The sequence below is a fragment of the Molothrus aeneus genome, chromosome 10, assembly GCF_037042795.1.
Source record: "Molothrus aeneus isolate 106 chromosome 10, BPBGC_Maene_1.0, whole genome shotgun sequence".
Classification (NCBI taxonomy): Eukaryota; Metazoa; Chordata; class Aves; order Passeriformes; family Icteridae; genus Molothrus; species Molothrus aeneus.
In genome coordinates, this window is record NC_089655.1 from 20,890,893 (window position 1) to 20,915,327 (window position 24,435).

Genomic DNA, 24,435 nt, shown 5'->3' on the forward strand with positions numbered 1-24,435 from the left:
ACGCACAGCGCTTGTTGCGGTACCGAGCGCAGGTCGCTGAGTGGGCGGGGGGGACGAACTCTGCGCTGATTGGCTCCCAGGAGGGGCATGCTCTGCGCTAATTGGCTGCCGCGGGGTTTGAACGCTCGCAACGGCCGCGCCCAGGGACCCGGATGGAGCGGGCGGGGCGCTACCCTCACGACCCCCTCACGACCCCGGGTCCAGCCGCCCTCCATAGCAACCCAGGGGACCTGCAGAAAACTGCTGTGGTTACCGCAAAAACATTAATGCTGCTAATAAGTAAAAAAAGAATATCGGTGTGCGTCTCTTGTAGTGAGTTTCAGAATAATCAATTCGTCAGAAACAGGAGCTGCCGGGAAAATACGACTGGTCAAGGTGAAAATCAAGTAGCTGACTCCACGGCAGCAGCCCCGAAATAAATTATGCCAAATGTTTAAATTGTCCTTTTATTTTTAATTTTCCCTGATATTAAAGCTTACTGGTACGGAAAGGAAATCTGTCTTAGGGGCTCAGCATCCTGGAACCTGATTTAGCACAATGTTTCACTGCAGATGTAAACTCCCAATGTAAAAACAGAGATATATTTTCTATTTCTAGAATGTTCTGATATCTGCCAAATTGAGTTCTTAGATTGTCCGAATTTTTTTTATGCAACAATTTTTTTCCAGTTTAGGCTTTTTCAAGACTGATCCAGCAGCTGTAAAAGCCCATTGACGTTTTATGGTTTGAAAGAAAAACGAAATAGGAAAAGCATAGGAAAATTATAATAGGTGTTGTTTATATGGATATAGATTTGCTGATGAGGTACACAGAAATTAGGACTATTTTCCTGAGGAAAAGATTTCAGAATAACAGCCTGGAAAACAAGGAGGTCACTTCAATGTTGACACTTGTGTCCAATTATTACACAATTACACAAGCCCTACAATTACTTTATTTCACATTGACTAATTTGAATGATAACTTACAGTCAAAATCCACCCTTACCTGAGGTCCTTTTGTCACCTTTGAGTACCCACCTGGGCCATCGTTTTGCAGTTCTAGGCCAGGCCAACTTTCATTGGATTTTCCACTGCACACTCTTAAATAAAAGTCCTTTTCAGCCAGGTTCCCCCACACCTGGAACCATGGGCCAGGTTTCTCCTAGCTTTGCAACAAGTTCTGCAGTAGAGGAGTCAATAGTACTTGTTTCTGGAAGAGATATTGGTGATTGCACATTAATTTTCACTTAACATCAAAATCTTAAAAAAAAAATAAAGTCTGTATAAAATGTTGTGCTTGCAAAGACAGGAGAACCATATTTATTTGGACAGGGGATTAAGAGGTAATAAGATGCATCACTTATCTGATAGAGGTTTTAAAAATATTATAATCAATACCCAAACATTCAGTACATAAATAGAGGGTCCCTGTGCATTTGGGAGTGACTTGTATTAGCCATTTTTACAATATACTTGCAAATCCAGAATTACAAGCTGATAAAGCAGTTTGGTTATTCTGGTGAATCTGGAGTCCCAGGAACAGAATGTAGACAGATTTTAGGTATTAATGGTTAAATTGTGGGGGTTTTGGTAAAGAAGTGCACTTATCCTCTCTAAAGATTAATACAGGACTGATGACAAAATAATTAGTATTCTTCAGCTGTCTGACATTTAAACATCAAAGTGCTTTTCTTATAAAGGCCTCTGAAACAGAAACACCCACTATTTTGTGTTCTGTAAAATGTAACATGCAGCTGAAACCTGCCCTTCCTTCCAGTTAAGTAGGCATCAGTAACCCAGGAGCATAACATTTGTTTTATAGTTAAATACCTTCTTCAAGCAGTGACACCCACAGGGAGAGAGTTTCAGGAGATTAAATCATTAAATAAATCCTGACACGCTGCCTGGGTGAGAGCGGGGATCTCATACCGGTGGCAAAGGACAAGGAGGCCACACTGGAAAAGCTGATGGAACCCCAGGAGGCCCAAGGAGACCTTGGTGCCCCCTTGGTGCCCTGTTTTCCCAGGAATCTGGGGTCCAGCACCTCTTCCTTGGCATCAGGGTGTGAGTTTACAGAGGTAAATTGCTGACCCTGAGATGTCTTGCAAGCATCCTGGGTTTCATTTATCTCTTTTACATTTTTTTAAACAAATCTGTCTCAAACCACAGTGGTTTGTTGTTGGTTTGGTTTGGTTTTTTTTTTTTCAATCAACTGAAAATCAACTGAATTTTTTTTCAATCAACTGAGCCATTGATTCAGTTTAGCCAGAGCAGCAGTTTTGAAAACATGAGGAAGGGGAGAGATCAAGCACCAGATGTATGTGAGGGGTCAGTGGAAGCATGAGAAACCTCAGAAAAATCCCATCCAACCTTTTTTATCCCTACTTTGTGGAGATAAGTAGCTGAGAGAGGAGTGGGGCTCAGTTTTGCTGGAGGTTTGGGAACAGTGAGTTTTGTTGAAGAGATGAAGAGATAGGTACCAATTATTACAATCAGGATGCTGGGTGTGGGATTTAGGGGCAGGGGCAGGGAAAGCAAAGGAACAGGGTATGCAGAGCAAGGGAGGCAGGGGAGCAGGGCACAAGGTGAAGGAGAAGGTGTGAGCACAAAATAATACAGAAAGGCACAACTTTGTATAAAAATCTGGAAACCTTGGGGACTTACCCTGTGCTGCTTTCTTGGCAAAGCTTGTTTCTTCCCTTCTGTAGTCTACCCAAATGGACTGTGAAAACCACAGAAAATCCATCTGCTGTTGTTATTAGAAAAGGTTAAAGATGCTTGAGGGGCTGACTTTCTTGCTTATTCCAGAAACATTCTTCTGCAACCTTTAGAATCAGCAAGGTGGTACTTCAGTTCCAGGAAAGCTTGACTAAAAACTGACCTTTTCATTTGTAGAAACATATTTTTTTATATTACGTTTTCATGTCAACTTTTAAAGGAAATTTGTGCTTTCCAGGACTCTATTTATATTTCCATGTGACTTTTTAGTATTATGAATTCATTTTTAATTATAGTCAGTGTTAAGTTTGGTGCTCATTCTTTTTTTTTCTGCATTGGATTCATCATGTACGCAAATCTGGCTATTTAAATAAATATTTTAATTTGCTGACGATAGGACTGTGACTAAGTAATGACTTGTGTAAAGGCTGAACTCTTTAGAGTCTGATTTAAAAAATCTATTTAAATTCTTTTCCTGTCTTAGGCACAAGAAATATTTCTGTGTTAAACCAAAATTTGTTACTGACCCATGGTAAAAAAATGAAAACCCCAACAAACTCCCAGTCAAAACAAAATTACAAAATAAACGTACCTTAAACAAATAATATCTCTGGAATCATTTTGTGATGTGCTAAATGGGAAGCAGTATCGTTTCTTCAGATAAAATAAGGGTGTCCCTGAGTTTCTGGAAACACCTTGAATCTGAGATCCTCTCTAACTGACTTGAATTGATCCAACCTTCATTGTTGCAACCTTCATCTCACCTCCTCAGCCTCTGGGCTCGTTGGAGAAGGGCCAACCCCACCTGAACATTGATATTCCTGTTCTCTGCTGGCAAAGAGCTGCCACCGCATGCACCTGCTGCTGCTGCAACCCTAAATGTGAAAATCAAGGCCAGCTCTGACAGGCCTTGGAGCACCTTGGTCTAGTGGAAGGTGTCCCTGTCCATGGCAGGGAGTTTGGAATGAGATGGTCTTTAAGGTCCTTGCAACCCAAACCATTCGGCGATTCCGTGAAACTGGTGGGGTTCGGTTGTGGGTCGGGCTGGCTGCTGCCAGGTTAGCCCCACAGAACCACTCAGCCTGAGGTGGGCAAAACGTTTGGGTGTGGGTACAGGGGTCAGGTGTAGGCACGGGGTGCCAGCAGTGGGTATGAGGTGCCAGCAGTGGGTACGGGGTGCCAGGAGGCAGCACGGCAGATGTGGATGCCTTTGTTGGCCGAGAGCGCGATGGAGGAGCTCCGTCATCCCGCGCCTCGTGTGTCCGCACAGCCCCTTCCCCCGCGGCCCCGCGCCCGGCCCGGGCAGCCCCGGGCGGGTGCGACGCTCCGGGGCGGCGGTCCCCGAGCACGCCCGGCCGCGGGGCGCGGCGGCTTCGCGGGGCGGGCGCGGCGGTTCCACGGGGCGGGCGCGGCGGCTCCGCGGGGCGGCGCCGGGCGGGCTCTGGGCTCGGCTCGGGCCGGGCACACGGCCGGCGGCCCGGGAGGAAGCGCCGGGACTTCCTCCGGGGGAGGCCGGCCCGGGGGCGGTGCGCGCCCCGCGGGGAGCGCGGCGAGGCGGCCGCACACGGCGCGGAGGAGGCGATGCGGGCCGCCTGGCTGCTGCTGCCGGCGCTGGCCGCCCTGTCCGCCTACTATGTGTACCTGCCGCTGCCCGGCGCCGTGTCCGACCCCTGGAAGCTGATGCTGCTGGATGCCACCTTCCGGGCGGTGCAGCAGACGGTAAGGCGGCCCCGGCACCCCGGCGCTGGGGAGGCTGGCGGACAGCCCCCGCACCGGCACCGGAGGCGGTCGGGAGCGCGGTAACGGTGCCGGCCCGGGGCATCCGCGCAGCGGGAGCGGCCCCCGCACAGCCCTCCCGGCCCGGCCCCCCGGGCTGCCTTGTGGCTGGGGAGCGCCCGAGTCGGTGACATCGCGTGTGCGGCGGGCCGGAGCTGGGCCGGTCCCGCAGCACCGGGTGATCCCGCATGCAGGAGGGGAAGGGGGCTCATGTCCCTCTGTGACTGCGACAGCGGCAGCGCCGCGCAGGACAGCCCCGGGTGTCGCCTCTGTCCGTCCGTCCGTCCGTCCGTCCGTCCGTCCGGCGAGCGCCGCTCGGAGCCGCCGGCTGCCAGCGCTGCCCGGGGCTCCTGGCACAGCCTCACTGATGTGCGAATTGCCGGCTCTTGGTCAGGAAAAAAGAATTAGTGTGTTTAATCTGATCCCTGTGCCTTAGGGAAAGAGGACATTGGAAGCTCTTTCAAATGTTAAACTGTCTTGATTTGGAGTCTTGTTACTAAAGAAAACTCTCTGGATGCTTGCTTTTTGTCACAGAGCAGTTGTCACTTAATGATTTCTCCCTTATTTTCTGCCAGCGTTTTTATGCTGACATGAAACAGAAAAGAGATGGCAAATTTTCTGATAATGACTTCATCTCTGAAGTTTGTTTTCTTCTAATATTATCCAGTCTTTCACAAGGACTGATCAGTTATAGACAGGACTGATGTAAGGCAGAGTGTATGTGAAAATTGAAAGTTGTTTTGATTTAAATTTCAGTTTACTGGATTGTTTTGAAATGTGCAAAAGCTTGTATTTTGAGCAGATGACGATCCCTTCAAAAAAGGATTTAATGAGTTAGTGGACAGAGGGCTCATAAATGGACTAGGTGGGAACGTACCTGCTACATTCTTAATGCAGTAATGGTGAGTAGTGGGAAGCATGAGGACAATGAACCCCATACAGTGTCCAAACTTGTATATTCTGTCTGAATAGCTTCTCTGGTTGTCACCTTTGGAGACAGAGGCTGGGACTAAATGGATCGCTCATCTGATTCCCTGGGACATCTTATGGTCCAATTGTATAGCTGAATCAAGGCATGCCTCTAGGTTGAAATGATAAAACCTGTTTGCTGTACAGATAAAACCTGGTCACTTGTATGTCCTCCTGTATGAGAGGAAAATTATGCAATAGTTTAAATTCTGCAGGAAAATCTATGGCTTGACATTCACTTGCTCCATGTTTTAACTCAAATGACTGAACTGCAGGTGCTCAGCTCGCCCAAATTCATTGGTAGGTAGGGACAGAAGGGCCATGGTGCCTGCAAAACACAGTGTCATGGTTTGTCCAGGATCACCTGAATCAAGGCCAGAACTGCTGGCTCAAGGAGACCTAACTTTAGAAAATGGTATGACTGTGGCTATGTATATGTATATTGCTGCTGCCTCAGCTAAACATTCAGTTTGTTTATGTGGTATGTTGGGTTGTAGATGTATTCTGGTGCCTCTAGCTTGGAGGCTGAGGAGTATGTCTTTTTGAGATATTCTAGAGGTCATAATCCCAGGAGGAGCTGTCAGGACCAAGCCTGGTGGGTGCCAGCTGGAGCAGGCTAGTGGCAGGACTGAGGTGCCCACATCTGCCCCACTCTCTGAGGCAGGGAAGACTTTGTTAGGGGAAAGTGGGCATTTCTTAGTTGTATACATCTCTGGCCTTAGAAATAAAAACTTCAGTAGTGAGAAAAACCACTAAGCAAGTAACAGTCCCTGTAACATCACTTGCAAAAAGCAAAGGGACAAGTGAGTTTTACCCAGAAGCATGAAGGAGGTGAGTTGTTAGAGGTGCCCCAGCCATACAATGGTGAGCCTTGGGGCTCTGGTTGCTGGAGAGAAAGAGAAGGTGCTTTCCAAGGGTTCAGAAGTCTTTCTAACACTGAGGCAGCACAGTTGGGAATAAAGGACTGTCATCAGGAAGGAACTCTTGTGAACCAAAGGTAGAATTGTAAAAGTTAAGCTTGTGTATTTACTTTGTTAGGCAGCTTTTGTGTGTATATATATATATATATATAATAAAGTGTATGTCCTTTTCCAGAGGTCAGCTTCCTCTTTCTTTCTCTATCAGCTATTTCAAGGCCAAATGGTTTAACATTTCTCTCGGTGGGACTGCTGAACTTTCACCCACTTCTGAATGTATTTCAGCTTGCTGTTTATTACTTTGCTTTATAGGTCTGATAGCTGACAGAAATACCTTTCTAATTTTAAAATCTCTGAAATGTATTTTTTTCCTCACAAACTTAATGTGCTTCAAATAAATTAATTGTCTTTTGCTTATTTTGGATGGAAATGGATTTGTTAAGATTCTGATGATTAAGTGTGACCATTTCTTATTAGGGATAATGTGTTTATTTGCTCAGTGCATTAATAATCACTGTGAATAAAACACAATAGGGCTGTCACTGGCTTCCAGTGTACTAATGATAAGGTTTTTACATTTGCATGTAGAGTTTTGTCCCATGCAGCTATAAATTTCTTTACAAGCTTGGGACTGAGTCAGTCCCTGGCTCAGTGTGAGAATCCAACACTCACATATAATCAGGTGGTTTAAAACGTGTGTAGCGTTTATAGGGCAGTTTCTTTAAGCAGGTTTCAAAACATACTACAGAAGGGAACTGATACTACTAAAGTATCAGTTTAAGTCTTAAACTGGGAGGAACAGAGGTAGGGAGAGCTGGAGTGCTTATCTGAGGTCACAAAAATTCCAGTGAAGGAGCTGAAAACTGAGATGACTTTCCAGAGCCTTGTTCCTGTGCCCTCTCTAATGCCCTGTGCTGCTCTGGAAAGAAAACAGAGAAACTGAGACTTGATTGATATTAATGAATTGATGTGAAAATGCTTACCTAAGAAAGGGTAATTTGCCCATCACCTGTCTCAAAATGGAGCATGGTAACATTTTTACACGAAACTGATATAACACAATTTGAGATTAGAAATTAAAAACTTGTATACATACATATATATATACAGGTACATCAGAACTCAGCTTCACTGAAATTTGGGAAGCCACAGAAAGTTAATTACAGGATTGAGCCATAGATTTAACATCATTTTTTCAGTGGGTGTCTATTTACAAGTGTCTAGAGCAACAATTCATAATTCTGCTGTAACAGCAGTATTGATAACAGGCATTTTGACTTCTTCCTCTAACCACTCTCCCTCAGAAGAGGAAAGAGAGCAGCACATGTTTATTCAAGTCCTTTGAAATAAGTTATTTCTGAACACCACTATCAAGAAACTTGCTATTCTGGTGCATGGCAAGGAAAGAGGAATTTTTTTGGAATTCGGACAGCTGTTAGCAAAGGTTTGGAAGGAAAAATAGGTTGGCATAGGGGCCATCAGATAGATGTATATGGAAGAAGGCAGGCAGCTGTACAGGGCAGAAAACTTCTCATCAGCCAAGTGTTTCCTTTGTGCTTCTTCTCCACTCACTTTTGGAATAAAATGGGACCATAACCATGGGATATCAACATTCAGGAGTAAAGAAAACAGTTGATATTCTTTCTAACATTTTAATTTCTCTCTACCCACATATTTCAGAGTGTGTAACTTCTGGACAGATGTAAGTCATAGTTGTAGGCAGTGCAGTAGGTTGTTGATGGTTCTGGATGCAAGAACAGTCTTAGAATTGATTTACAGTAAAACAGGTTTTTAGTTATGGAAGGTAGGTCTCACAGCACTGGCACCTGAGCAGAAACTGAACCACACTGTAAGTCCTGCTTGCAGGAACAGGTAACTTATGTTGCTATAAAAGCAGATCATCATGATTGAATAGGTACATGAGCAAAATCTTACATCAAAACATAATTAGATTTTGTTTCTAATTAATAAACTGAAAAAGCAGTCTTCCTGGTTTCTTTTTATTTCTAAAGGAAATTCATAAAACTAAGAGCACTTGTCTTTGAAAATTGTCTTATCTAATAGTATTAAAAAGACATGTTCTTTACTGGGCAACAAGACACTTGCATTGAGAAATCTTTTTGTAAAATCACCCTTAAACAGAGTAAATTGCTCAAGATGCACCCAAAACAATCTGTTCCACACACAGCTAAATGTGAAAATGATCATGTTTATTTTTCACTAATTTGTTACAGACTACAGACATTGTCGTTGGCATTTTGGCCTGTAATGTTTATAGAAAGTGTCCTTTTCAAAGCAATGCCAGAACTGACTATAGTGTCTGTGTCTTTTAAGGTAGGAAGTTGAGTTTTAGACAGTTCAGCCTGGCAGTTCCAGCATCATTACTCAGTTGAGTCATGAGTGAGATTTGGCTGGCTCCCAAGTAGTTCTGGATGTGAAAAGAGCCTTAGCTGTTTGCCCAGTTCCTGGTGCCCCCAGAGTCTGAAAGGTCGGTGCAGGACCTTGGTTCTGCCCTCTGGGAGGGCACTGGAGGCAGCAGCTGATGCCTCTGGAGGGTGGTGCCTTTGTGCCTTTCTGCCTCCTGACCTGTCGCAATCATTCCGTGCTAAAGGGCAGAGCCAGGCTTAGCCCAGGAAGTCATCTGAGGACAGAGAGTCCCAGTGTGCTGAGTGCAGTTAGAGGTTACTGGACATTTGCAACAAGAACTTTTGGGTTACTTTTTTGCAATAGAGAACAGATGATGAGAATGGAATTCAAGTCCTTGAGGGATGTGAGTTTCTTCATTACATTATCAGCTGAGGAGCCGGTAGAAGAATCCGTGTAATTCAGGGACAGATATTGGTGGTTAAAGGTGAAGTAATGGTGCCTCACTGATGCAGTACTTTGTTCATTCTGCCCTGACTCCTGTCTTGATTTACTGAAAAATTTCTCCTACATCAATTAAATCTTTCAGTACCTGGTACCCCACATCAAAGAGTTTACCAGAAGGAAACTGCCAGTCTTGAACAGTTCAGTCCCTTGGGAGTGCCTTCATGGTCCTTACCTTAAAATCTCAGTCATGGGAATGTCCTGGCAAAATAAAAGGAGATTTTGCTGCAGTGGAAAAACTTGCAGCTGTGACCCAGAGCGAGCAATGTGCTTATGCCTGTAGCTAGCATGGCAGTTCTGGGCCAGTTGCCCACAGGCTTTTTATTTTTATACTATCTCCTCTTTCTTTCCTGTAGTCTCTTTACTCTTCCCCCTTTTCCTTATGCTTTCTCTTCCTTCCCGCTAGCTTTTAGTATTGCAGCACTGTCTGCTCTCCCTTTTAAGCAGAGAACATTCTCTTCTCTTCTCTTCTCTTCTCTTCTCTTCTCTTCTCTTCTCTTCTCTTCTCTTCTCTTCTCTTCTCTTCTCTTCTCTTCTCTTCTCTTCTCTTCTCCTCTCTTCTCGTCTTCTCATCCACACATACACATAATCCCCAAATATTTTGAAGTGTTACATTTTATAACCTGCAGCAGCCCTGCAGGTTGTAACTGGGAGGGTGGTAAAAATACAGCTACCAGCAAAGATCAAACCCAGTATTGCTCACATAAGACAAGCTGTTCCAGGTTTATCCCAGATTCAGGGGGATCCAGCTGCTGCCAAAAGAGCTGGCATCCTTTCTCCTGCTCCTCCTTCCTGCCTTGGGCTATCAGGAAGGTGACATGACTGAAGTTTGGTGTTCCTCTGGCTCTGCTGCGTTTGTATTTAACTGGTGCAGCAAGATCATGCTCCGAGGCTTCCGGGGGCACCACAAGAAAGGTGCCAGGGAAGAACGGGCATCAGGATGGGCAGGGCTGTCCTTTGAGTGGCAAGGTACTCCTAGAGGAGAGTTGGCCAACCACATCTTCTGCCAGGAGTATTAGTACAAATTGCTAAGATATGATAGGTATTTTTTTAATATTTAGAGAGAAGATGGGAAGAAATTTATTTGTGAGAACTTTGGACAAGACTGGCTCTTTGCCAGCAAAAAGTGCAATCCTGATGCCTTGTAAATAACCAGCCAATAGGCTGATTAGGCAGATTGACTAACAAAGAATCTATCTGATAAATGCTTGGCAGAAAAACTACCTATGCCTGATAAATAATTAGGACTGTTGCCTCTGTGTGCTGATGTGGAAAGCATCTCTTCCAGGTTTCTGGATTCTTGGAAAGCGTGGTCTATTCTAGGAGCAATAGGTATGAAAAAAGGGCATGGTAGGCTGCAGATGGGCAGGGTTCTTTGTGGTTTGAAGAACAGGGCAAAACACTTCTTGGTAAATACCCCTAACTAGCCTTGAAAACAAAACATTCCTGACTGCAGGGAACATGTGGAAATCTTGTCTACAGAGAATGCAAACTAAAGTGGGAGAAAACAAAAACGAGATGTCTATTGCAGCGCAGCCAGGCTAAATAAAATCTACAAAAACATTCTTTTCTTGAGCAGTATTTTTAAGACTGCTCCGCAGTGGTTACCTCCCCTGGGAACTTCCACAGGGCACAGAGAGGATCAGACCTTCATGTGGTTACATCAGTGGCAGCCAAACAAGTTGTGTGCCAGATTATTAATAGATGTATTGCTCTTCAGATTTCAAACTAGTCCTGGGGTCTCCTGTGGGAATTTTAAGTAATGGTGGGAGAAAAACATGGGCTGAAACTCGGAGATGCAAATAGCCTTGAGAATTCAGCATTTCTTCCTGCCAGGTGGATATTTTGTGTTTCTTCTCCCAGAGAAAAGACTTGCAGTTTGAAGAAATTTGTCCCATCCAAAAACCAGCAAACAGTTTAAAATTTGGATTTCTACCAAACCATCTCAGCAGGGTGATGTTAGCACAGGTTAAAGCAAGAAAATAAAGTACTTTTTTAAATTCTTGTTTTGGAAATGGATTTCTCTCCCAGGTCACATAACAGCCCATTGTATTTGGTGTAAAGTTTGGAGGGGTTTATATATCAAATTTGTCTTTTTTTCTACAGCAGTCTGCAGTGAGAGCTGTGCAGGGCCTTTCCTGTACAGAACCTGGATGAAAGCAAATACTTCAATTTTTTTTTAACATTCAAACTAATTAGGACAGAGAAAAAAATTACATGTAAGAGATTGTGGCTGTAAGATCTTCTTTGGAAGAGAGAATGCTGAGTGCTTCAAAGCTTGCTTTTATTCTGGAGAGGGGTGTGTGTGCAGATTTTGTTCAGATTAAACTGGCAACTATCTGTTCTTCAGCAGGTGAACGTGGTTCAACCAGTACCTGGGTGACCCTGCTCACTCTGTGTCAGCATCTTGAATTCTTTGTAGCAGATTACACTGCACTAGTGGGACTGGCAGAATTCACACTGCAAAGTGGGCATGTGTAGAAAAGCCCTGTACAACAGGACACCTCTTCTTGTTCCAAGTATTTGGTACCTGGACGTAAAATAAAAGGTCCCAGCTGACAGTTTTCCTGGTGGCAGTGTTCCTACAGATATATGTTAAATATATGTGTTAATTTTAACTCCATTGCCTTGCCTGAGAAACTTGTACAAAAGGCCTCACTGGTTATCCAGTTTCTGAGCTCAAAGGGGAAAGACCTCCACTACTTTTCCCTTTGAAATGGTCACTCTGGGCACTGTAGTCCCTGTGGTCCTTTGGCTGCCCTTTTGCCACCCCTGTGCACCATCCAGGGCATGGGAACAGGTATGCACTACACATAGTGAGCAGGTCATGTGTGGGGAGCAGGTCGTGACCATTTCAAAGTGGAGGAGTGCCTTGAATCCCAGTAGTGTTTGCTGAGAGAAACAAGTTTCTAATTGAGTCAGGGCAAAATCTTTTAAATAAACTGAAATAAAAGTCCTGGATAACTGAAGGGGATAAAATCTGTCTACTTTTACCATAAGGAGACAGAAAGATCAGATCATTCTTCAATTTCATAGTGTTTTAGTCACGTAAAAAAGTAACACACTTGAGTCTCTGGGGTTGGAAAAAGGTGTCATTAACCTACTGTTGTTCTTGACTGGTGTTTCAGATCCTTCCCAGTTCTGCAGGTAAACACAGCACAAGCCAAAAAACACCATTATATTCCTTTAAGACGTTTCCCGTTTCCAAATTTCTTTGCAGCCCTTGGGAACTTTTCTTAATTTGGAAGTAGAAAGACTTATGCTTTGCAGTGGAACAAGAGAAATAATCTGCATTTTTGATACTTTTCCACCAAAAAACATTGCCTGTGTAGTATTGCCCTCTGGTGGTACCAGTCTGAGGAGCTTCATAGGTCCCCCCTAGTGGAACATGAGGGTTGTTCCCTTCCAAGGTGTCTTTCAGAGGATCCGAGTGTTTGTTCATGGCTGTGATCCACGAAGTGCTTATAGTTTAATTTTATTTTTCCACAGAAAATCTTCTATGGGCAGCTTTTTGTTTTAATACAGCTTTAAAAACATTAGAGGTTCTTGATAAAATTTCATTTTCCAGTGAATATTGTAAAAGAATCATGTAGGACCTGCCCTTTGAATGCGGTTGTATTACACATCAATGTGGGTAGAGTATGATATGCTCTGAAGTAACAGAAATTTCCTTTCTTCTTTTCCCCCTACTAGTGTCACCTGATTCACTATCTGAGACTCAGCCATCACCTGATAGTTCTGAATTATTTGATTTGCACCTTTGACAAGCTGAAGTCTGTCTCCTCTGAAGACATTAAAATCACGGATGCAGTTTTTGATGGCGTGGAAGTGAGAGTGTTTGAACCTCCTGCCAAGGGAGATGAAAGCCTCAAGCGCAGCGTTGTTTACATCCACGGAGGGGGCTGGGCCTTGGCAAGTGCAAGTAGGTGTCTGACAGTAATTAAATAGCATTTCAGTCTGCTTTTCTCCTAGCAGGAAAAGCCACAAGCTCGTTTTCCTGCCAGGAATGGCAGTTTTGCTAAGATGTACCTGAATTCAGTAGTGACTGTCTCCACTCTCGTGGATCAAGTCTAAGGAGAGAGACAGAAAAATATCATGAACACACAGCAGAAGTGCATCTCTTATCTGCATGTGAGCTGTAAAAAGACTAAAAGGTTAATTTTTTTACATCCTAAGAGGGAAAAATAGCTTATTGATTAAATTTCTGTGATGCCTGGGTGGGCTGCTTAGGCCAGTCCCTCACTTTCTGAGGTAATATGCAAAAACCAGTTCTTGGTGATCAGGTTCCAGTGGCTACATAGAAGGAAATTAACGTGGGTTTGCCCCATTTTCAGAGAATAATTAGCAGAAGACGGAGCTGATCTACACTGCATGCAACAGCCTTGCTAATGTTTGGTTCTTAAATAACACCTACCTGGGAATACACACTGCTGAGCACAGACAGGAGGAGTGTGAGGGAAACAGGTAGAGGTTTGTTCCTCTTTAGGTTCTTCCATAGGGACTACAACCACCACTAGCATAATTACCTTGAAATGTACAATGCTGTTTACTCCATTAACCTGGAAACCACAAACATGATGGGGAAGTGAGGTACAGCTATAGGCACTGATAAGGTAACCACTGATTGCTTCTACAGGAGGAAAACAGCCTTGGGACACAAAGGGTTTGTGGCTCCTGTGGCTGCTCTGAGATCCAGATCTCCCTTTTCCTTCCCCATTGTTCCCATGACATCCTGTAGTCCATAAAGCCCTGATTCTGCAGCTTCCTCTACAGACAAAGAACATCAGTGGATTTTTACCAAATGATACAAAACACAGACTGTACTGATTGCATTTGGACTCTGGATGTACAAGTCATTTAGACCATGATTTAGGTTCCTAAATAACTTTAAAATGTGGCCTTCACATGCCTTTGGAAATTCCAGTCTCTTTGTCCTGTAGCAGTTAAACATTTTACTCCTCTTCCTACAGAGGAATTCTGCTTTGAGATGGATTTTCTTAGACCTGCCTAAATATATTTGTTAACCTCCTGCCTGCATCATTTATTCTGTAATAGTTTGCATATGACTCTTGTGGTGCAAAAGTTTATATTAAATTGCTGCACTTTGTCAGGATGATTATAGCTGGCTTTGTCAGATGTATGCCTGAGTCCAAGGTGCAGAAGTTAATGACACAATTGCTACACCTAAATGTTAATTTCTAAGATTGGATACTTTAGAAAACGTTTCATGTCCTAGTATATTTTATAGTACTGGGAACCAACAATTAAGTAACCAGAAAGGAACAAAATTAAAGATAATCAGTCCTCTCATAAATAGGATAGCTGTGATTAATCCTCCCTTAAATGAGTAGCTCAGCTGACATTAATAGGGCAACTCATTTGAATTAAAGCAATGCATGCTATAATAAAATGAACCAGAGAGTGACTCACAGCAGTAACCCTCTCTGGATGTAAATGCCCCCAGACCACTATGTGCCTTAGATTTTGGCCAACTGAGAAAATTGTGATAGGTGGGTGAAATGACGTGTCTGAAGTCACCAACAAATAGATGAGGAAAGGCATTAGACTGCAGGATTCTGAAATTGTGATGAATTACCTTCCTTCTGCTGGAAGGAGTATGGATTTGGTACTTGAGCAGTTGTGGGCTGATCTCATTTATCATTTAATTTGGTAGTAAAATCTGATGGATTCTATGTGTGTGATAGCTGTTTGTTTTCTGAGAAAGCTTAATGACAGCTTTGTGACTATTGACTCACTGTCCCCAACACCATGTCCTTCTCTTCCAGGAACAAGCCTTTACAACAATCTCTGCAGAATCATGGCTGAATCTCTGAACGCTGTTGTTGTCTCTGTTGAGTGAGTAATCTAAAACTGATCAAGTGGTTTTAAGGTATTAGAAATCTGTAACACAGTTCTTTAGCTTCTCCTTCCATAGTGGCTTCTCTATAAGGCTGTAACTTGGACAGTAATTTTCTGTACTAGCCTGATACCTTTATTCTTTTAAAATTAAAACAAATTGGAGTAGTATCAGAAATTCATTTGTTTTCTAATTATTTTAGAATACACTCTGAGGTCTGGCAGTTTCCTGCTGCTCTTGCAATCTCCCACTGTTCCAGTCCTCTCTTTTAAGCCTTGTGCTTCCTTCAAGAGCAGAAGACTGCCAGACAATAGAGAAGCAGGGCTGCTTTTTTAACATGTTGAACAATTCCAAGGCAAACAAACCTCTTGATTAGCTAAATACATTACCTTGACGACTCCAGCTTGATTGGTACTGTTCCCATCTTTATTGTCAACTTCAATATTTTCTTTTTTAAACCCAAACACTTGATAAAATTACTCAAGTTTCCCACCTGCAGTTCATTACATACCAAGCTTTGGGATCTAATTGCAACTTAATTATATGGAGTTGATGTTACTCATTTAATGCTTATTATAGTGTACTTTAAAGGATTGGGGGGGTGGGTTTATTTTTTCTTACTGTTTTGTTTTTTTATTATTAGAAACAAGGAAAACTACAAAAGCAGCTGTTGGTTATTCCAGACAAGCAGCAATCACAATATTGAAAAGTTTCTTATTATTCCTTTTCTGATTTATGCTGGTGTCATTCTGTCTATTGCTCTGAGTCACTATTACCTCTTTTCCTTAATCATTGCATCCTTCAATCAAGGGGTGTGTATTCAATTAGCCAAGTCTAATTGGATGCCTTGTTGGTCTGATTGCACATCTCACTTTCACAATCTATTTTACTGTTAATCTAGTTTACTGTTTTGCAAGGAGCTCCCAAAGGACACCCTCAGATTCCTGTATATACAAGATACAGATTGCTTTCTGACATCAGGTCAAAATTGGAGTTTGAAAGTTGGAATTCTAAGTTTAAAATTTATTCTGCATATGAAACTTCTTTAGCTTACAATCTAAAGATGTTTTGAGTCAGAGACTGAATTTTGGTTGGCTAGGCTCTGCTGAGAAAGTGTAAAATCTGTAGTTTGAAAAGCTGAAAACTTCGCTTTGTACCATAAGGCCCAGTAACAACTCTTGGATATCAGATTATTCAGTAAATACAAACAGATTTCTCCTGTTATTTAGAAGCTGAGGAAGCATCATGTGTGGGGTTCAGCTGCTGCATCTTCCTGGCAGCTGTTTGCTTTCTGTACCTCCATCTCCCACCTGCCCAATGAGTGTATTTCTGTTCCTCTCCTTGATACAGGAAAGGAATTATGGCATCTGTTGCACTGGAGAAAATTGGCATTGCTTAATTTCTTGGCTATTGTTCATTTCATGGCACAGAGGGATAGCAAGGTTTATTCTCTCCTGACATCAGTAAAAATTTGGGAAGCAGAAGTGCTTAGGCATTTGGCTCAGCCAAACAGGAATGTGTTGGGTATGTATGATTTACTCACCCTCATCCTTGTTAAGGTGGGAATTTGGATCAAAACCAGGCAGGGTGGAATGACTCTCTTGCCAAGGGTGTCTTAACTATTGATTTTTACAATGCATGATGAAATCCTCCATTGTAAATTCTAGGAAAGTGCTGCACAATTTTATACTATCTTGGTATTATTCACGTTTAGTAGGTTCATTTTCATTTTTCCAAATTAGAACATTAATTATAAGATTAGGTCTTACATATGTATTACACACCTCCTACTTCTTCTGTACTATTTGTCCTAATGAAATACTTATTTCCAGTAAGGGTTATCTGCTATCACCTGTAAATCCTAAAGGAGAGGTACAATAACACCAGTACAATAAGGCAGAGGTAAGAATTGGTTCTCATCCCTTTCCTTGTGCAGATACAGGCTGGTGCCCGAGGTGTGCTTCCCCGAGCAGTACCACGATGCTCTTCGTGCAACAAAGCATTTCCTGCAGCCTGATGTCTTGGCTGAGTATTCAGTGGACCCCAGTCGAATTGCAATCTCTGGGGACAGTGCAGGAGGGAATTTGGCAGCTGCTGTGTGCCAGCAGGTAACATCCACTGAGTGTTGTGTGTTGCACTCCAGCCCAGAGAGGCTGTTGGTGCTTGTGGTGCACCATCACAAGGTGATGTGCCACGCCTGAAAACAGAATGGTAGAAAGCCAGCATCTGTTAATTTTCCTTCTGTAAAGTGACTCAGTCACTATATGAATCACATAGGTTGTGATGTGTTGTTACAGTCACAAGTTGTTATGGACCAGAGTTTAAGAGCAAGTAGATAAATTACTTTTTTTAACCTATTTTGCTGGTGAACTCCTTGTTTTTCCAAGTAGTCATAATTTCTTAATACAGTTACCTATTTTTAGATAATTGTCTCTGGGAATATGCTTTTATTTCTTTCAAATACAAATGAAGGACAAAATATACAGTAAATGGAGCTTAATTCTTCTGTTAAATTGTTTTCCTGTAGCATTTTGCACTTTTAAGGAAATTTCTTATGTGTATCTGCAGTTTAAATGTAATCTGAACTTGATCTAGTAAAGAGTTTAAAGGAGACCTGAGGCAAGTAATATTTTTCACGGTTGAATGAAATATTATTATTACTAACATATTTCTATAACCATTAGTGATAAGAAAGCAGATACCATGTCCAGACAACTAATTATCATGACAACCTTGCAATATTGAATTAGGGTGGAAAAATTAATAAGAGACAATTACAATAAAAACTTCAATATTGAGGACTGATAAACATGATAGCACCACGTTTTGGAAAGAGCATTCCTAATTCGATTTCCTGATGCATAATTCTTTTTAAACCAGATGAGACACGATGGGGCACTGGCTATCTTGTGTAGGAGATGAAACAAAGAGTTTGCTGACTATTCCAGTAAGGCAATCAGGAGGCACTAAATTTGTAATTGGTAGACTTAAATCAAATGCAGGTGAAGTCAGACTCAGGGAGGTGCTTCTGCACCAGGTGAGTCTTTGCTAGAAGAAATTGTGGATGCCAGCAATCTGCATTGGCTAAAAAAACACAATTAGATCAATTCATGGAAGAAAAATCCATTAAAAGCTCTTAAAAGCAAGAGTAGCTCCTTTGATTCAGGAAATCCTGCTGTTCAGCTGGGCATTGTGTTAGAGAAATGCCACTTTACACATTTTTTTCTTCTTACTCCTTCAATAAACTCGTGTCACTGGTTTCTGGTGGGAACAGGATGCTGGATCTGCCTGAATGGCCACCTTACGAGAGGAGAAAAAGATCAGGAATATACTTCAGGCAAAACAACCACATTACCTATATAAGAGCAGAATTCATTCTAAAACTGTCAAATGAATGTTTGCTCTCCTAAAGTTCGACATTGATACATGTTTACCTTCTTCATAACCTTAATTCCATCCTGTGTTTTTCGCACAGCTTAGCAAAGATGAGGATTTGCCTGTCAGACCGAAACTGCAGGCCTTGATTTACCCAGTCCTCCAGGCCTTTGACTTCAACACACCCTCCTACCAGCAGAACATGAACATGCCCGTGCTCCCTCGCTACGTCATGATCAACTACTGGATCGATTACATCAACGGCAACTACGACCTGGCTCACGAGCTGCTCATCAACAACCACACCGCGCTCAACGTGGGCCGGGCCCTGTCCTTCCGCGCGCGCCTCAACTGGACCTCCCTGCTGCCTCCCTCCTTCAAGAAGAACTACAAGCCCGTGGTGCAGAGCATGGGCACGGCGGCCATCGTGGAGCGGCTGCCGGCGCTGCTGGACGTGCGGGCGGTGCCACTGCTGGCGGACGACGCCACGCTGGCGCGGCAGCCGCGCACCTACATGCTGACCTGCGAGAACGACGTGCTGCGCGACGACGGCGCCATGTACGCCGCGCGCCTGGAGCGCGCCGGCGTGCCCGTCACCCTCGACCACTTCCACGACTGCTTCCACGGCTGCATGATCTTCACCGTGTGGCCCACGGATTTCTCGGCCGGCGTGCAGACCAGGAACAGCTACATCAAGTGGCTGGATGAGAACCTGTGAAGGGTGGGCGCGTGGCTGCGGTGGCTGTTCTGGTGGAAGAGTAAACAATCAAAAAGTGCACTTTTCTGAATTCTGACTTCACTCTTCAGCTGCAGACCACCAACTGCAGCATTTTCTAGCTCCATTGGCCTTGCCCAGTAAAGAATTTCGAGCAGTATTTTTTTTCCAAACCACTCTTTTTTCCACTTTGTCCCAGATGACTACTGCCAAACATGAACACGTGTTGAGAAGGGAGATCAGGATTCCTGCAAGATTTTTCCCTGGCTGCAACTTTCAAGCTTTGACTCTAAATTAGGTACAAAGGCCCTGGCTTTGAAGTGATGTGAGATAAATCCTAAGATCTACATCTACTTCTGAATATGTAAAAATGTGAGCTAGTTTACAGCAGTGTTAAGCTTCTGATGTCACAGTGATAGCCTTGGGCAGCAGGGCCATGAATTTGAATGACAAGCATGGATTTAGGTGTTGGCTTTTTGCCATAGACAAACAGCTCATTTAAATTTTTAAAAATATTTTTTGAAAAAGCTCTTCTAGGCAGTTAAAATTATGCTAGATGAGTCTTAGCTAAACATGTAATTCAGCTTTGGAATTTGGTATTTACTACCTTTCAATAAATATATTTTTAAAAGGTACAGGACTAAAGATATTTTCAATATAAAGTATGATAGCATACACACAAATAGATAAAATATTAGGTGTAGCAGCAGAATCCCAGTTTCCTGTGTGAGTGACCTTCAAAGCTGACTACTTATTTGGCTAAAGAATGTGACTTTACCTGTGTTTAAAGCCTCAGTTGTATGATCTACTTACAGAAAATACTGACCTAACTACAAATAGTCTGCTGTGTGGTTTGCACTAATGTTTGTAATTAATAGTAGAAGTTTTTGTTCATTGACTTTTCTTTTGTGTTTATAGTTTTTATTGTATTTCCTGCTTCGTGAAAGGAGGAAGGCAAGCAAATACAAGTGGGCTCCAGTCTATACAGAAGATTTAATTCTGAGCTTTGCAGCTGAGCTTTGTCTGTCTTGTAGACTGCTCTAGGTAAGATGATCTCACTACTGGGCAGCAAGTCTGTGCAGTTTGAGCCAGTCTGTAAAGTTCAGACAGGCAGGACAGGGGAGAGAAACTACTTTGTGACTGTCTGTTGTCCAGGCTGCTCACAGCTTGCCAAAATGAAGGTGGTGTCAAAAGCCCATAGGAACAGAGGAGAGAGTGGGAGATTAAATTCATCCTCAGCCTTACCACAGACTTCCTGTGGATCCCCAGGAGAACAAGGTCATCTCCTTACACCCCACTTCTGCAAGGGAGGCAGTAATTTCCTACCTCACAATGGAGCTGTGAAGCTGAATTCTCAGGCGTAGGTGTAGCACACGATGGGAATGTGACTGCAGGCACTCAGCAGCTCCCGTGGCTTTTGACTTTCCATCCTTCTCCAAGAGCTGGCTCAGAGCAGCCTGTCCCACATCAGGGATGCTGCTGGGCTTGGGTCCTGCTGAGCAGTTTGCTCCCCTCTGTCCTGGTTCAGGAACCCTAAGGTGAGGCTTCTTAGCCCTTGGAGATCATGACAAAGGCTATTTCATTAAAGCATTCCTTACAGCAGGATTCTGAAAAGTTCTTCAAAAAACCCCATCAGGTTCTGATAGATCAAACTGCCTTCTGACATTTAAAACATATACAGAGCAGTCCCCTTTCACTGGGATTTAAATTAAATAGGAGAATGGCTTTGCTGAATCACTGCTTCCTGGAAACACCAGGTTTTAACGTGGTTGTGTGTATTAAGAAAAACCATTAACGAGACAAGGCCTGGATGTCAGCTCAGTCATGCAGGCCAAAACTCATTCCCAGCATAGTTCACACGGAGATCACAAGGCAAAGCTTTTTCAGCAGTGGCCCAGATTCTTCTTCCATTTAGCATTTACAAAGACTTGGTGGAATTAGAGCAACCAAATGACAATCTGAATCAGAATAGATTTTGATCAAGAAACCCAATTAACACTGCAGAGGAATTAAAACTTTTTATCTGGATTTAAACCCTTTCCCCCTTTTCCCCATAAATACAACTTCATAGATTGTGTGCTTTGAAGAGACAGCAACCAAAGTTATATCCATTCAAAAGACAAGTTACTACTCTGCCCCAGAGTCCTTTCCCTTTATATGGAGACAACTACATTTACCTGACTTTAAAGTAAAAAAGGGAAAAAAAAATCACTGTACTGAGTTATAACAGGCTTCTTCCTGAATTTCCTGCTTAAAGAGTAAACCCATGTCAGAAAAGATAAAATTTATATCTGCTCACTGTCATGAGTATAATATGTAGATATACTATGATTATATATCATAGTATAACTGTGGTACTGGAATAAAATGGCTAATATTCCTAAAAATCTTCTAATATTTAGTTTTCCTGAGAGTTTTCTGCAAAGCTTTAGCTCAATGTTTGTTTATACCTAAGTTATACATATCTGTTACGAATCTAAAATATAATTGCTGCTGTTTTTTTTTTTAACTAAATTGAAAGGGAGAGCTGGAATATATATATATATATATTCCTGGAGTGGGTTGTAAATTTCCTTCATGCACTGATGCACACTGAAGTCTTGGCACAAGAAATAAGTAAGTTTATAACTGGAGTGAACGTGTTTACGAAGCCGTCAGCAGCCTGGTGCGATGGCCGGGATCTCAGCACCACGTGGATGTGATGCACACTGTTAACTACTTCTGTCAAAGCATCTGGACTACTTTGATCTTGCAGCCATGTGGTTTAATACCTGAGAGCTGCAGAGATACCTGAGGGATCCTACAACATGCAAAAAAAGAGGTCTGAGTTCCAGCTCTAGAAAGCCAGAGAGCTGTCTTTTTAAATTCAGTGTAACCCTTGAACTGAGTTAGTCCCAGCCCAGCTTTCCTCCTCCTGTGCTTTGGTCTCCTTTGCACGCAGTCCCCAAGTCCCACATTGAAAGTTTAGGGTTGTTTCCAGCTGTGTTGCTACAAACTCCTAGGAGCTGACTCAGGGTTACAGAAAGCAGATCCCTGGTAGCAAGGGATTAAGATTAATCCGTATTACAACACCTGGATTTGTTCCTGGGTTTTCGCACATCCCCAGGTGTTTCCTTGTGTTCATCTTGCACCTTCATCCCTTGGTTATTTCACAAAGCAGTTTAGGACATGATGTAGGATCAGAGCAAGTGTTTGTAGCAATATTTCACCTGTGCATGGTAGAGTCTTTTCAGAGAAGATGTTCAATATATTTGTTTTCTTATCATGATCTTGGCTTTTGTAGGTAGCTTTTCTTCCCCTTCTACGATTAAACCCTATCCCTCTATTGCAAAAACATCTTGTTCCTGATGGCTATCAAAGCATTCAGAAGACAGCTTTAAAAAAAAAAAGCAAAATCAACTTGCATAACAGAATCTATACTCATTCTTATCCTGCTTTCATAGACTTGAGAACTATATTAGTGAGTCCCCCATATTTTGGCTAATATTTGCAGGAATAGATGGAGATTCTGTCTCCTTGGCTGAGGACCTCTTAAAGGATGGGTGTTCAACATTTCTGGAAGCCCTGGCCTCTTTCAAGAGGTTTCATGATGCATAAAAATCACAAATAAGAATTTCATAACCTTCATCTAAGTAATTTCAGAACTGCATTCCCAGTCAAAGCAGAAAGGCCCTTGTGAGTTTTAACACTTACAAACTAAATAGAAATATTTCCTCTTTAAAACATTATTTTGTAATATTTGGGCCTCTATATTTTTTAATCTCTTACCAAACTGTAGTAGAAACTTTTAAAATAAAAATACTGGAAGCAGGTAAACTTGAGTTAAACCTTTTAAGCTGCTATGATCTGTAACAATGATATTGTTAAAAAATTCCAATACCAGTTGGTTTAATGTTCTCATATTTATGATGTTCAAAAGCCCAACATACAACATACTTGATGTGAATGCATTCAATACCTTATGCATGAGTGGTTTTTGCTTTTTGTCCCAGAGCAGGGGAAAGATTTGTAAGATCTCATTACCAAGTGTAATTTGAGATGTGCTATCAAAATGAAGAACAAATAAATAAAGTGAAATATACTGTGATTTACTTTATTTTTCCCAGGACCACTGGTTTTGTATTTCTGAGCATTTCCAGTCTGATTTTTGATTGTTTTTAAGGCAGGAGACTTCTGTGTGTCTGTGGGCTGTGAGGGTCACCTCCTTGTACTTCATTTCTGCCAGATGATTAATGGTGACCACATCTGCTGGTGCTGAAGAGTGGACAAACCTGCACTGCTGCTGCTGTTCTTCTTCAAGATAAACAGCAGAAGTCACATTCTCCATTCTGATGTACAAACACATTTTTTTGTGTTTATAGGTTATGTGTATGTTTGAAATTTGGTTTAACCAGCAAAAGTCCAGGTTCCTTTTTTATTCCTGTTTGCCTTCCTTTCACATTCTTTTTTTTCTGACCTGCAATCCATTTTCTGCCCCAGTTCTCTCATTTATTGATCATTGCAGCATTGCTTTTGAAATATCCTAATGTGGGGAGTTTTCCATTTTGTCCAGCAGGCTCCTGTGCCTTTCACAGAATACAAAGCCTTTCTTCTGATGAAAAAAAAAAAAAAAGTGGTGGGGAAAAAATGCTTCAAAGGGCTTGCAACCCTATTTTTTAAGCTAGCAAGAGTCATACTCCTCCTTGCATGAAATTGAATGCATTAAAACCAGTCTGGGCCACATAAAACATTTTTTTTCCCAGCGATGTTTTCTCAGATGTCATAAAACATCTGTGCAGGGCTTGGCAAGGCAAGGCAGTGCCTCTCTCAGCTGAGTGAGGCTGTGACCACATCCCCTGCTTGTCCCTGTGCCCTATTTCCCACCTCCCACCCTCAGCTGGAGCAGCAGTGAGTGCCCCATGGGGCTGTGCCTGATCCAGGTGTGCCTGACACAGCTGGATCCCAAAATCCTTCTCCTGCATCCCCCCTGCCTGGGTTCTGCTCCTTGCCTCACACTTAGAAACCTCTTTGGAGCTGAGCCATGTTTTATTTTGTTACTCCTCAGGGGAGACACACATTTTCTCCTCGCTCTTACTTCCAGTTTTTCCGGCACTAAGCCAATGGCATTTACTTCTTTTATAAATGTCATCTGAATAGCTGGCAGCACATCATTAATATGAGACTAAATTCATGCTGAATGTAAATCTAATACTTTTTCCAAATTATTTTCTACAGAATTTTAAAGTGTTTATCACCTATTCAGCAGGAACACAGGCAATA

The 24,435-nt window shown here is 42.6% G+C and overlaps 1 protein-coding gene across 1 annotated transcript; it reads left to right on the forward strand.

Annotated features, from left to right (window-relative positions):
* Positions 1-4,248: 4,248 nt before the first annotated feature.
* NCEH1 (neutral cholesterol ester hydrolase 1) lies at positions 4,249-23,257 on the forward strand. The gene is made up of 5 exons (XM_066556399.1): positions 4,249-4,418; positions 12,923-13,151; positions 15,016-15,085; positions 17,023-17,194; positions 18,562-23,257. The coding sequence occupies exons 1-5, from the start codon at positions 4,281-4,283 to the stop codon at positions 19,177-19,179; spliced, it is 1,227 nt and encodes a 408-aa protein (XP_066412496.1). The 5' UTR covers positions 4,249-4,280; the 3' UTR covers positions 19,180-23,257.
* Positions 23,258-24,435: the final 1,178 nt, after the last annotated feature.